Source organism: Somniosus microcephalus, chromosome 2 (assembly GCF_052327205.1).
Source record: "Somniosus microcephalus isolate GS21.2 chromosome 2, FLI_Smic_1.0, whole genome shotgun sequence".
In the NCBI taxonomy this organism is placed as follows: domain Eukaryota; kingdom Metazoa; phylum Chordata; class Chondrichthyes; order Squaliformes; family Somniosidae; genus Somniosus; species Somniosus microcephalus.
Genome location: NC_140988.1, coordinates 6,013,571 through 6,029,137, shown reverse-complemented (window position 1 = coordinate 6,029,137; position 15,567 = coordinate 6,013,571). Strand labels below are relative to the sequence as shown.

At 40.9% G+C, this 15,567-nt stretch overlaps 1 protein-coding gene across 1 annotated transcript in view; it reads right to left on the bottom strand.

Annotated features, from left to right (window-relative positions):
- Nucleotides 1–15,048, bottom strand: part of LOC147122514 (MOB kinase activator 1B) — a 33,096-nt gene extending 18,048 nt beyond the window's left edge. The window contains exons 1-2 of the mRNA XM_086006079.1: nucleotides 14,153–15,048; nucleotides 265–431 (exon numbers count right to left, since the gene is read on the bottom strand). Coding sequence (XP_085862205.1) covers nucleotides 265–431; nucleotides 14,153–14,166 — 181 coding nt within the window. The 5' untranslated portion in view covers nucleotides 14,167–15,048. The remainder of the gene's footprint in view (nucleotides 1–264; nucleotides 432–14,152) is intronic.
- Between the last annotated feature and the right edge of the window lie 519 nt (nucleotides 15,049–15,567).

Here is a 15,567-nt window from a genome sequence, read left to right as displayed (position 1 = left end):
GCACTTTACCTCACACACCCTTTGTAGCCACATTGTCTACAGGACTTTACCTACACCGAATGTCCTGTGTGACCCCACATTGATCTGTTGCAGCAATTGTCAAATTGACCATTTTCAGCGAGACAACCCCTTTCCCCACCCACAAGAATCACCACATTTACATTCTCTTTGATTAATTTTATTCAATGATAAATCAGAAGTCAAAAGGTGAAAAATAAACTCCTGAATGTGATTAAATGAACAAGTCTTTTCTACATCACTTACTATTGACGGCAACCCATTCATTCAGGTCTTCGCCATCGGGCAGCATGACAGCCATTCGCAGGTTGCCACTGCCCAGAGTGGCCTCCGCATGTTTCAAAAGCTCATATTGGTGGGACCCTTCTGGAATGTTCTTCTTTGGTTTGAAAGTCCTAGACGAACGGTTTCCGCTGTCAAACAATGAATGGCCACGATTAACCACAACAATGTGAACTAGGAATAGACTTGATCTTTTAAAGCTCATATCACCATGCATTGAGTCCCGTTCACCCATCACCCCCTGTGCTCACTGCCCTGTGTCCTAACTCACACCCAGTCCCGTTCACCCATCACCCCGTGTGCTCACTGCCCCGTGTCCTAACTCACACCAAGTCCCGTTCACCCATCTCCCCCTGTGCTCACTGCCCCGTGTCCTAACTCACACCCAGTCCCGTTCACCCATCACCCCCTGTGCTCACTGCCCCGTGTCCTAACTCACACCCAGTCCTGTTCACCCATCACCCCGTGCTCACTGCCCCGTGTCCTAACTCACACCCAGTTCCGTTCACCCATCACCCCCTGTGCTCACTGCCCCGTGTCCTAACTCACACCCAGTCCCGTTCACCCATCACCCCCTGTGCTCACTGCCCCGTCTCCTAACTCACACCCAGTCCCGTTCACCCATCACCCCCTGTGCTCACTGCCCCGTGTCCTAACTCACACCCAGTCCTGTTCACCCATCACCCCGTGCTCACTGCCCCGTCTCCTAACTCACACCCAGTCCCGTTCACCCATCACCCCCTGTGCTCACTGCCCCGTGTCCTAACTCACACCCAGTCCTGTTCACCCATCACCCCCTGTGCTCACTGCCCCGTGTCCTAACTCACACCCAGTCCCGTTCACCCATCACCCCCTGTGCTCACTGCCCCGTGTCCTAACTCACACCCAGTCCCGTTCACCCATCACCCCCTGTGCTCACTGCCCCGTGTCCTAACTCACACCCAGTCCCGTTCGCCCATCCCCCCCTGTGCTCACTGCCCCGTGTCCTAACTCACACCCAGTCCCGTTCATCCATCGCCCCGTGCTCACTGCCCCGTGTCCTAACTCACACCCAGTCCCGTTCACCCATCACCCCCTGTGCTCACTGCCCCGTGTCCTAACTCACACCCAGTCCCGTTCACCCATCACCCCCTGTGCTCAGTGCCCCGTCTCCTAACTCACACCCAGTCCCGTTCACCCATCACCCCCTGTGCTCACTGCCCCGTGTCCTAACTCACACCCAGTCCCGTTCACCCATCACCCCCTGTGCTCACTGCCCCGTGTCCTAACTCACACCCAGTCCCGTTCGCCCATCACCCCCTGTGTTCACTGCCCCGTGTCCTAACTCACACCCAGTCCCGTTCACCCATCACCCCGTGCTCACTGCCCCGTGTCCTAACTCACAACCAGTCCCGTTCACCCATCACCCCCTGTGCTCACTGCCCCGTGTCCTAACTCACACCCAGTCCCGTTCACCCATCACCCCCTGTGCTCACTACCCCGTGTCCTAACTCACACCCAGTCCCGTTCACCCATCACCCCTGTGCTCACTGCCCCGTGTCCTAACTCACACCCAGTCCCGTTCACCCATCACCCCCTGTGCTCACTGCCCCGTGTCCTAACTCACACCCAGTCCCGTTCACCCATCACCCCCTGTGCTCACTGCCCCGTGTCCTAACTCACACCCAGTCCCGTTCACCCATCACCCCCTGTGCTCACTGCCCCGTGTCCTAACTCACACCCAGTCCCGTTCACCCATCACCCCCTGTGCTCACTGCCCCGTGTCCTAACTCACACCCAGTCCCGTTCACCCATCACCTCCTGTGCTCACTGCCCCGTGTCCTAACTCACACCCAGTCCTGTTCACCCATCACCCCCTGTGCTCACTGCCCCGTGTCCTAACTCGCACCCAGTCCCGTTCACCCATCACCCCCTGTGCTCACTGCCCCGTGTCCTAACTCACACCCAGTCCCGTTCACCCATCACCCCCTGTGCTCACTGCCCCGTGTCCTAACTCACACCCAGTCCCGTTCACCCATCACCCCCTGTGCTCACTGCCCCGTGTCCTAACTCACACCCAGTCCCGTTCACCCATCACCCCCTGTGCTCACTGCCCCGTGTCCTAACTCACACCCAGTCCCGTTCACCCATCACCCCGTGCTAACTGCCCCGTGTCCTAACTCACACCCAGTCCCGTTCACCCATCACCCTCTGTGCTCACTGCCCTGTGTCCTAACTCACACCCAGTCCCGTTCACCCATCACCCCCTGTGCTCACTGCCCCGTGTCCTAACTCACACCCAGTCCCGTTCACCCATCACCCCGTGCTCACTGCCCCGTGTCCTAACTCACACCGAGTCCCGTTCACCCATCACCCACTGTGCTCACTGCTCCATGTCCTAACTCACACCCAGTCCCGTTCACCCATTACCCCCTGTGCTCACTGCCCAGTGTCCTAACTCACACCCAGTCCCGTTCACCCATCACCTCCTGTGCTCACTGCCCCGTGTCCTAACTCACACCCAGTCCTGTTCACCCATCACCCCCTGTGCTCACTGCCCCGTGTCCTTACTCACACCCAGTCCCGTTCACCCATCACCCCCTGTGCTCACTGCCCCGTGTCCTAACTCGCACCCAGTCCCGTTCACCCATCACCCCCTGTGCTCACTGCCCCGTGTCCTAACTCACACCCAGTCCCGTTCACCCATCACCCCCTGTGCTCACTGCCCCGTGTCCTAACTCACACCCAGTCCCGTTCACCCATCACCCCCTGTGCTCACTGCCCCGTGTCCTAACTCACACCCAGTCCCGTTCACCCATCACCCCCTGTGCTCGCTGACCTACATTGGCTCCCAGTCTGGCAACGCCTCGATTTAAAAATTCTCAACCTTGTTTTCAAGCCCCTCCACCGCCTCGCCCCTCCCTATCTGTGTAACCTCCTCCAGCCCTACAACCCTCCGGGGTCTCTGCGCTCCTCCATTTGCCCTCTTGTACATCCCCGATTTCCATCGCTCCACCGTTGGCGGTCGTGCCTTCAGCTGCTGGGGCCCTAAGTTCTGGAATTCCCTCCCTAAACCTCTCTCCGCCCCTCTCCTCCTTTAAGATGTTCCTTAAAAGTACCTCTTTTGGTCACCTGTCCTAATATCTTCTTCTGTTACTTAGTGTCAAATTTTGCTTGATAATTTTGTGAAGAGCTTTTCGCCTCCTCCCACCCCTCTTCACCTCACTATCACCCTATCCTTCTATTCCTTTCTCCCTCATGTGTTTATCTCGCTTCCCCTTAAATGTATCGATACAATTCGCCTCAACCACTCCCTGTGGTAGCGAGTTCCACATTCTCACCTCTGTCTGGGGAAAGCAGTTTCTCCTGAATTCCCCATTGGTTTTATTAGTGATTATCGTATATTTATGGCCCCTAGTTCTGGTCTCCCCCACAAGTGGAAACGTCTTCTCTATGTCTACCCTATCCAACCCCTTCATCATTTTAAAGACCTCGATCAGGTCACTCTTCAGTCTTCCCTTTTCTAGAGAAAAGAGCCCCAGCCTGTTCCGCCTTTCCTGATAGTTATAACCTCTCAGTTCTGGTAAATCGTTTTTGGCACCTTCTCCAGTGCCTCTGTATTTCTTTTATAATATGGAGATCAGAACCGCGCACAGTATTCTAGCTGATATCCAGACTGATGGGCCGAGTGGTTTACATTGGACAGTGTTTTTTTTTCCCCTTCCCTCCCACTGTCACAAGTTATTTGCTGCTAACTTCAATAGAGCTTTAATCAGTCGGGGCGCATAAATCAGAAAGGGGATCCAACGGGAGCAAAAGTACGGAATTACTGTCAGTTCTCAATAAGCGGAAGTGGAAGTATGACTCCAGTTCACAGCCCTGACCATCTAGCTGACTACCATGTTTTTTTTCTTGTTATAAGAAAGGGATTGAGAAAGGGGATGTTAAAATCGCTGAGCAGTGTTACTACGCCAAGCATACGAAAATGACAGACAGGGAAAGACCAGCTGGTCCATCTAGCCTGCCCCGCACCTCATGATGGCCGGATCGTCCTGACTGGACACTTCCCCCTCCCCCACTTCCTCCCCTCCCCCCGCAGCCGTGTAATCTCCTGGGAGAGGCAAAGAACCAAAGAAAAAACCCCAGGGCCAATAAGAGGAAAAAATACAATGGAAAATTCCTCTTGACGAAGGGTTTCGACCTGAAACGTTGACTCTATTTCTCTCTCCACGGATGTTGCCTGGCCTGCTGAGTTTTTCCAGCATTTTCTGTTGTTATTTAACAAGAAACTTTGTTCCCTATTACAGTCCACATGTAGATTTCTTTTTAAAAAAAGCAAAAATCAGTTCCCATTGTTACTACTGCAAAATGACCCTGTTTAAATCGAGGGCTGTGGAAACCTTGACATTATAAATTATGTGATATTCTAGAAATAAAAACTGACGGTGACGAGCATTTTGATCTGGTGATTGCTCGCACTGAGATTTAAGTAAGCGATCAGAGTAAGGCTCCTTATATAGATCGATGTTGATATATTAAAAGCCTTGCTTATAGCATTCATATCCTATAAACATCAGACGTACCTCCCATCATACTTTAACATATCCTCTGACTCACTGTGGGAAATACAATGGGAGGTGATTTCTCTGCCTCATCAGGTGGCGGTAACAGATCTTATGACACTATTTAAAGAGAGGCAGTGAGTTTTCCCGATATCCTGGTCAACATTTCTCCCGCTATACTAACACCAACAAAACAAAAAACAGATTCCTGGCCATACATTCATTAACTGTTTGTGGGACCTTGCTTTGCACAACTTGGGCTGCTGTGTTTGCCTACAGGATATGCACCTCAGAAACAATTCATTGATTGTAAACCTCTCCGGGACCTCCTGCATTACACGTATAATTTCACGCTCTTCCAATTGGCATGGCAGTATTAAATTTCACATTACTGTAGACATGGCATGTGAAAATTCTTAAGGCTACTATTTTGAAATAGTGCCAATCTGATGCATCTGTGACTGTATCAGAAGATACCAAGTAGTGCCAGCATGACACAGTCGAATCTGACACATTCCAATCTGAAACATTCCAATCTGAAACATTCCAATCTGATACATTCCAATCTGAAACATTCCAATCTGAAACAATCCAATCTGAAACATTCCAATCTGATACATTCCAATCTGAAACATTCCAATCTGAAACAATCCAATCTGAAACATTCCAATCTGATACATTCCAATCTGAAACATTCCAATCTGATACAATCCAATCTGAAACATTCCAATCTGAAACATTCCAATCTGATACATTCCAATCTGAAACATTCCAATGTGAAACATTCCAATCTGATACATTCCAATCTGAAACAATCCAATCTGAAACATTCCAATCTGATACATTCCAATCTGATACAATCCAATCTGAAACATTCCAATCTGAAACATTCCAATCTGAAACATTCCAATCTGAAACATTCCAATGTGAAACATTCCAATCTGATACATTCCAATCTGAAACATTCCAATCTGAAACATTCCAATCTGAAACATTCCAATCTGAAACAATCCAATCTGATACATTCCAATCTGAAACATTCCAATCTGAAACAATCCAATCTGAAACATTCCAATCTGATACATTCCAATCTGAAACATTCCAATCTGATACATTCCAATCTGAAACATTCCAATCTGATACATTCCAATCTGATACATTCCAATCTGAAATATTCCAATCTGATACATTCCAATCTGATACATTCCAATCTAAAACATTCCAATCTGAAACAATCCAATCTGATACATTCCAATCTGAAACATTCCAATCTGAAACAATCCAATCTGAAACATTCCAATCTGATACAATCCAATCTGATACATTCCAATCTGAAACATTCCAATCTGAAACAATCCAATCTGATACATTCCAATCTGAAACATTCCAATCTGATACATTCCAATCTAAAACATTCCAATCTGAAACAATCCAATCTGATACATTCCAATCTAAAACATTCCAATCTGAAACAATCCAATCTGATACATTCCAATCTGAAACATTCCAATCTGATACATTCCAATCTAAAACATTCCAATCTGAAACAATCCAATCTGATACATTCCAATCTGAAACATTCCAATCTGATACATTCCAATCTAAAACATTCCAATCTGAAACAATCCAATCTGATACATTCCAATCTGAAACATTCCAATCTGAAACAATCCAATCTGAAACATTCCAATCTGATACAATCCAATCTGATACATTCCAATCTGAAACATTCCAATCTGAAACAATCCAATCTGATACATTCCAATCTGAAACATTCCAATCTGAAACAATCCAATCTGAAACATTCCAATCTGATACATTCCAATCTGAAACATTCCAATCTGATACAATCCAATCTGAAACATTCCAATCTGAAACATTCCAATCTGATACATTCCAATCTGAAACATTCCAATGTGAAACATTCCAATCTGATACATTCCAATCTGAAACAATCCAATCTGAAACATTCCAATCTGATACATTCCAATCTGATACAATCCAATCTGAAACATTCCAATCTGAAACATTCCAATCTGAAACATTCCAATCTGAAACATTCCAATGTGAAACATTCCAATCTGATACATTCCAATCTGAAACATTCCAATCTGAAACATTCCAATCTGAAACATTCCAATCTGAAACAATCCAATCTGATACATTCCAATCTGATACATTCCAATCTGAAACATTCCAATCTGAAACAATCCAATCTGAAACATTCCAATCTGATACATTCCAATCTGAAACATTCCAATCTGATACATTCCAATCTGAAACATTCCAATCTGATACATTCCAATCTGATACATTCCAATCTGAAATATTCCAATCTGATACATTCCAATCTGATACATTCCAATCTAAAACATTCCAATCTGAAACAATCCAATCTGATACATTCCAATCTGAAACATTCCAATCTGAAACAATCCAATCTGAAACATTCCAATCTGATACAATCCAATCTGATACATTCCAATCTGAAACATTCCAATCTGAAACAATCCAATCTGATACATTCCAATCTGAAACATTCCAATCTGATACATTCCAATCTAAAACATTCCAATCTGAAACAATCCAATCTGATACATTCCAATCTAAAACATTCCAATCTGAAACAATCCAATCTGATACATTCCAATCTGAAACATTCCAATCTGATACATTCCAATCTAAAACATTCCAATCTGAAACAATCCAATCTGATACATTCCAATCTGAAACATTCCAATCTGATACATTCCAATCTAAAACATTCCAATCTGAAACAATCCAATCTGATACATTCCAATCTGAAACATTCCAATCTGAAACAATCCAATCTGAAACATTCCAATCTGATACAATCCAATCTGATACATTCCAATCTGAAACATTCCAATCTGAAACAATCCAATCTGATACATTCCAATCTGAAACATTCCAATCTGAAACAATCCAATCTGATACATTCCAATCTGAAACATTCCAATCTGAAACATTCCAATCTGATACAATCCAATCTGATACATTCCAATCTGAAACATTCCAATCTGAAACAATCCAATCTGATACATTCCAATCTGAAACATTCCAATCTGAAACAATCCAATCTGATACATTCCAATCTGATACATTCCAATCTGAAACATTCCAATCTGAAACAATCCAATCTGATACATTCCAATCTGATACATTCCAATCTGAAACAATCCAATCTGAAACATTCCAATCTGATACATTCCAATCTGAAACATTCCAATCTGATACAATCCAATCTGATACATTCCAATCTGAAACATTCCAATCTGAAACGTTCCAATCTGAAACAATCCAATCTGATACATTCCAATCTGAAACATTCCAATCTGAAACAATCCAATCTGATACATTCCAATCTGAAACATTCCAATCTGAAACATTCCAATCTGATACATTCCAATCTGAAACATTCCAATCTGATACATTCCAATCTGAAACATTCCAATCTGAAACAATCCAATCTGATACATTCCAATCTGAAACATTCCAATCTGAAACAATCCAATCTGAAACAATCCAATCTGATACATTCCAATCTGAAACATTCCAATCTGAAACAATCCAATCTGATACATTCCAATCTGAAACATTCCAATCTGATACATTCCCATCTGAAACATTCCCATCTGAAACATTCCAATCTGAAACATTCCAATCTGAAACATTCCAATCTGATACATTCCAATCTGATACAATCCAATCTGATACATTCCAATCTGAAACATTCCAATCTGAAACAATCCAATCTGATACATTCCAATCTGAAACATTCCAATGTGAAACAATCCAATCTGATACATTCCAATCTGAAACATTCCAATCTGAAACATTCCAATCTGATACATTCCAATGTGAAACAATCCAATCTGATACATTCCAATCTGATACATTCCAATCTGAAATATTCCAATCTGATATATTCCAACCTGATACATTCCAATCTGACATAATCCAATCTGACACATTTCAATCTGATACATTTCAATCTGACACATTTCAATCTGATACATTTCAATCTGACACAATTCAATCTGATACATTCCAATCTGAGACATTTCAATCTGACACATTTCAATCTGATACATTTCAATCTGACACATTTCAATCTGATACATTTCAATCTGACACATTTCAATCTGATACATTTCAATCTGACACAATTCAATCTGATACATTCCAATCTGATACATTTCAATCTGACAAAATCCAATCTGATACATTCCAATCTGATACATTTCAATCTGACAAAATCCAAGCTGACACATTTCAATCTGATACATTCCAAACTGAAACACTCCAATCTGAAAAATTCCAATCTGATATATTCCAACCTGACACGTTCCAATCTGACATAATCCAATCTGACACATTTCAATCTGATACATTTCAATCTGACACATTTCAATCTGATACATTTCAATCTGACACAATTCAATCTGATACATTCCAATCTGATACATTTCAATCTGACACATTTCAATCTGATACATTTCAATCTGACCCATTTCAATCTGATACATTTCAATCTGACACATTTCAATCTGATACATTTCAATCTGACACAATTCAATCTGATACATTCCAATCTGATACATTTCAATCTGACAAAATCCAATCTGATACATTCCAATCTGATACATTTCAATCTGACAAAATCCAAGCTGACACATTTCAATCTGATACATTCCAATCTGATACATTCCAATCTAACACAATCCAATCTGACACATTTCAATCTGATACATTCCAATCTGATACATTTCAATCTGACACAATCCAATCTGATACATTCTAATCTGATACATTTCAAGCTGATATATTCCATCCTGGCACATTTCAATCTGATACATTCCAATCTGTTACATTTCAATCTGGCACAATCGAATCTGACACATTTCAATCTGATGCATTTCAATCTGACACAATCCAATCTGAAACATTCCAATCTGATACATTCCAATCTGATACATTTCAATCTGACACAATCCAATCTGATACATTCCAATCTAAAACATTCCAATCTGAAACAATCCAATCTGATACATTCCAATCTGAAACATTCCAATCTGATACATTCCAATCTAAAACATTCCAATCTGAAACAATCCAATCTGATACATTCCAATCTGAAACATTCCAATCTGATACATTCCAATCTAAAACATTCCAATCTGAAACAATCCAATCTGATACATTCCAATCTGAAACATTCCAATCTGAAACAATCCAATCTGAAACATTCCAATCTGATACAATCCAATCTGATACATTCCAATCTGAAACATTCCAATCTGAAACAATCCAATCTGATACATTCCAATCTGAAACATTCCAATCTGAAACAATCCAATCTGAAACATTCCAATCTGATACATTCCAATCTGAAACATTCCAATCTGATACAATCCAATCTGAAACATTCCAATCTGAAACATTCCAATCTGATACATTCCAATCTGAAACATTCCAATGTGAAACATTCCAATCTGATACATTCCAATCTGAAACAATCCAATCTGAAACATTCCAATCTGATACATTCCAATCTGATACAATCCAATCTGAAACATTCCAATCTGAAACATTCCAATCTGAAACATTCCAATCTGAAACATTCCAATGTGAAACATTCCAATCTGATACATTCCAATCTGAAACATTCCAATCTGAAACATTCCAATCTGATACATTCCAATCTAAAACATTCCAATCTGAAACAATCCAATCTGATACATTCCAATCTGAAACATTCCAATCTGAAACAATCCAATCTGAAACATTCCAATCTGATACAATCCAATCTGATACATTCCAATCTGAAACATTCCAATCTGAAACAATCCAATCTGATACATTCCAATCTGAAACATTCCAATCTGAAACAATCCAATCTGAAACATTCCAATCTGATACATTCCAATCTGAAACATTCCAATCTGATACAATCCAATCTGAAACATTCCAATCTGAAACATTCCAATCTGATACATTCCAATCTGAAACATTCCAATGTGAAACATTCCAATCTGATACATTCCAATCTGAAACAATCCAATCTGAAACATTCCAATCTGATACATTCCAATCTGATACAATCCAATCTGAAACATTCCAATCTGAAACATTCCAATCTGAAACATTCCAATCTGAAACATTCCAATGTGAAACATTCCAATCTGATACATTCCAATCTGAAACATTCCAATCTGAAACATTCCAATCTGAAACATTCCAATCTGAAACAATCCAATCTGATACATTCCAATCTGATACATTCCAATCTGAAACATTCCAATCTGAAACAATCCAATCTGAAACATTCCAATCTGATACATTCCAATCTGAAACATTCCAATCTGATACATTCCAATCTGAAACATTCCAATCTGATACATTCCAATCTGATACATTCCAATCTGAAATATTCCAATCTGATACATTCCAATCTGATACATTCCAATCTAAAACATTCCAATCTGAAACAATCCAATCTGATACATTCCAATCTGAAACATTCCAATCTGAAACAATCCAATCTGAAACATTCCAATCTGATACAATCCAATCTGATACATTCCAATCTGAAACATTCCAATCTGAAACAATCCAATCTGATACATTCCAATCTGAAACATTCCAATCTGATACATTCCAATCTAAAACATTCCAATCTGAAACAATCCAATCTGATACATTCCAATCTAAAACATTCCAATCTGAAACAATCCAATCTGATACATTCCAATCTGAAACATTCCAATCTGATACATTCCAATCTAAAACATTCCAATCTGAAACAATCCAATCTGATACATTCCAATCTGAAACATTCCAATCTGATACATTCCAATCTAAAACATTCCAATCTGAAACAATCCAATCTGATACATTCCAATCTGAAACATTCCAATCTGAAACAATCCAATCTGAAACATTCCAATCTGATACAATCCAATCTGATACATTCCAATCTGAAACATTCCAATCTGAAACAATCCAATCTGATACATTCCAATCTGAAACATTCCAATCTGAAACAATCCAATCTGATACATTCCAATCTGAAACATTCCAATCTGAAACATTCCAATCTGATACAATCCAATCTGATACATTCCAATCTGAAACATTCCAATCTGAAACAATCCAATCTGATACATTCCAATCTGAAACATTCCAATCTGAAACAATCCAATCTGATACATTCCAATCTGATACATTCCAATCTGAAACATTCCAATCTGAAACAATCCAATCTGATACATTCCAATCTGATACATTCCAATCTGAAACAATCCAATCTGAAACATTCCAATCTGATACATTCCAATCTGAAACATTCCAATCTGATACAATCCAATCTGATACATTCCAATCTGAAACATTCCAATCTGAAACGTTCCAATCTGAAACAATCCAATCTGATACATTCCAATCTGAAACATTCCAATCTGAAACAATCCAATCTGATACATTCCAATCTGAAACATTCCAATCTGAAACATTCCAATCTGATACATTCCAATCTGAAACATTCCAATCTGATACATTCCAATCTGAAACATTCCAATCTGAAACAATCCAATCTGATACATTCCAATCTGAAACATTCCAATCTGAAACAATCCAATCTGAAACAATCCAATCTGATACATTCCAATCTGAAACATTCCAATCTGAAACAATCCAATCTGATACATTCCAATCTGAAACATTCCAATCTGATACATTCCCATCTGAAACATTCCCATCTGAAACATTCCAATCTGAAACATTCCAATCTGAAACATTCCAATCTGATACATTCCAATCTGATACAATCCAATCTGATACATTCCAATCTGAAACATTCCAATCTGAAACAATCCAATCTGATACATTCCAATCTGAAACATTCCAATGTGAAACAATCCAATCTGATACATTCCAATCTGAAACATTCCAATCTGAAACATTCCAATCTGATACATTCCAATGTGAAACAATCCAATCTGATACATTCCAATCTGATACATTCCAATCTGAAATATTCCAATCTGATATATTCCAACCTGATACATTCCAATCTGACATAATCCAATCTGACACATTTCAATCTGATACATTTCAATCTGACACATTTCAATCTGATACATTTCAATCTGACACAATTCAATCTGATACATTCCAATCTGAGACATTTCAATCTGACACATTTCAATCTGATACATTTCAATCTGACACATTTCAATCTGATACATTTCAATCTGACACATTTCAATCTGATACATTTCAATCTGACACAATTCAATCTGATACATTCCAATCTGATACATTTCAATCTGACAAAATCCAATCTGATACATTCCAATCTGATACATTTCAATCTGACAAAATCCAAGCTGACACATTTCAATCTGATACATTCCAAACTGAAACACTCCAATCTGAAAAATTCCAATCTGATATATTCCAACCTGACACGTTCCAATCTGACATAATCCAATCTGACACATTTCAATCTGATACATTTCAATCTGACACATTTCAATCTGATACATTTCAATCTGACACAATTCAATCTGATACATTCCAATCTGATACATTTCAATCTGACACATTTCAATCTGATACATTTCAATCTGACCCATTTCAATCTGATACATTTCAATCTGACACATTTCAATCTGATACATTTCAATCTGACACAATTCAATCTGATACATTCCAATCTGATACATTTCAATCTGACAAAATCCAATCTGATACATTCCAATCTGATACATTTCAATCTGACAAAATCCAAGCTGACACATTTCAATCTGATACATTCCAATCTGATACATTCCAATCTAACACAATCCAATCTGACACATTTCAATCTGATACATTCCAATCTGATACATTTCAATCTGACACAATCCAATCTGATACATTCTAATCTGATACATTTCAAGCTGATATATTCCATCCTGGCACATTTCAATCTGATACATTCCAATCTGTTACATTTCAATCTGGCACAATCGAATCTGACACATTTCAATCTGATGCATTTCAATCTGACACAATCCAATCTGAAACATTCCAATCTGATACATTCCAATCTGATACATTTCAATCTGACACAATCCAATCTGATACATTCTAATCTGATACATTTCAATCTGATATATTCCATCCTGACACATTTCAATCTGATACATTCCAATCTGACACAATCCAATCTGATACATTCCAATCTGACACATTCCAATCTGACACATTCTAATCTGGTGCCTGGCGACTGTGTCCGTACTCACAATAAAAAGCTCATGGCCTCATCCGGAGCCGCTCGAAAACGGGCGGCAATCGGTGGAACTGGGCCCGGGTCTGACGGCACAATGGGGGATTCCACCAGCCCGGAGCTCCTGCTGCTGGTTCCTGCTGCAGCTGCTGGTGTGGTTCCTGCTCCTCCTGCCGCTGCTGTTGTTTCTCCTGTGCAGACCCCACCACCACCACTCGCGAGATTGCACCCGCTGACCTTCCAGTCACCTCCTTGACAGCTCCAGTCAGGTTGCTGCAAATCCTGCAACCCTCTTTAGACTTGCCACCGCACCACGCACACAACCCAATGAATGTTAATAACACAAAAATGCACAGCAGGTCCCAGCACACGCAAAGAAAGCAAGCAAGCAGTGGACGCCCTCGCTCAGAACACGATCCGTAATCTGTTTCTTTTAATCCTCCACTTTAACAGGTGTTGGCTGACCTGCTGTATAATTGCAGGATGTTTTTCAGTTTGCAGTTTTTGCATTGTTTCCTTTTGTTAGACTGCATTAATAAAACCAGCGAACTTGTAGTTCTTGCTGTCGGATTAGCATGATAATAAACAAAAGAGCTTGCACTGATAAAGCCTTTAATTACGACCTCTGGACATTGCAAAGCACTTCACAACCCCTGGATTACATTTGCAATACCATCAATGATGCTATGCAAGGAAATACATCAGCAATTTGCACAAACATTAAATGAGATGAATGTTTCACCACCAAAGTTTTTTTTGGTGGTGATGGTTGAGAGGACTCTGGGAGATCTCGTTGTCTTTTCAATAGTACCAGGGCATCTTTTAGGTCCACCTGAAAAGGCGGACTTCCAGTTTAACTTTTCATCACTGACTGTGCAGCATTCGGGCTCAGTCCTGCACTGAAGCATCAGCCCAGATTGTTCTGACCCATAGTGTCCTGACCCTGACTGACAGTATTACCAGAGAAATACAGATACATACATTTTAAATTCATATAAATACATTTTACACCGATATAAATACACTTTAAATACATAAATACTTTCTAAATATATATAAGTATTTTTTTTAAAATACATTTAAAATACAGAAATGCATATAGATACATGCATATTATGTATACGCACTTTATAAAATATATTCACACTGTTACTAATATGTAATTATTAATTTAGCCTCCTCACTGAGGCAAGAGTGCAACTTTGCGACTCACACATGCTTTGTAATATCAGTGGGACTAAGTTAGCCTGGAAAATACTTACTGCAATGTTTATTCAAGGACACAGGGCAGTTCCACAATCCTGCAGCAGGACGTGAGTATCAAAACCTGTATTACCAGCAGGTGCTGTAAGATGGCGCTGTCTGTGGAGGCCAGCTGCAGTGTGTCTCCCGAGCTCCGGGTGGCGCTGTCTCTGGAGGCCGGCGGGCTGC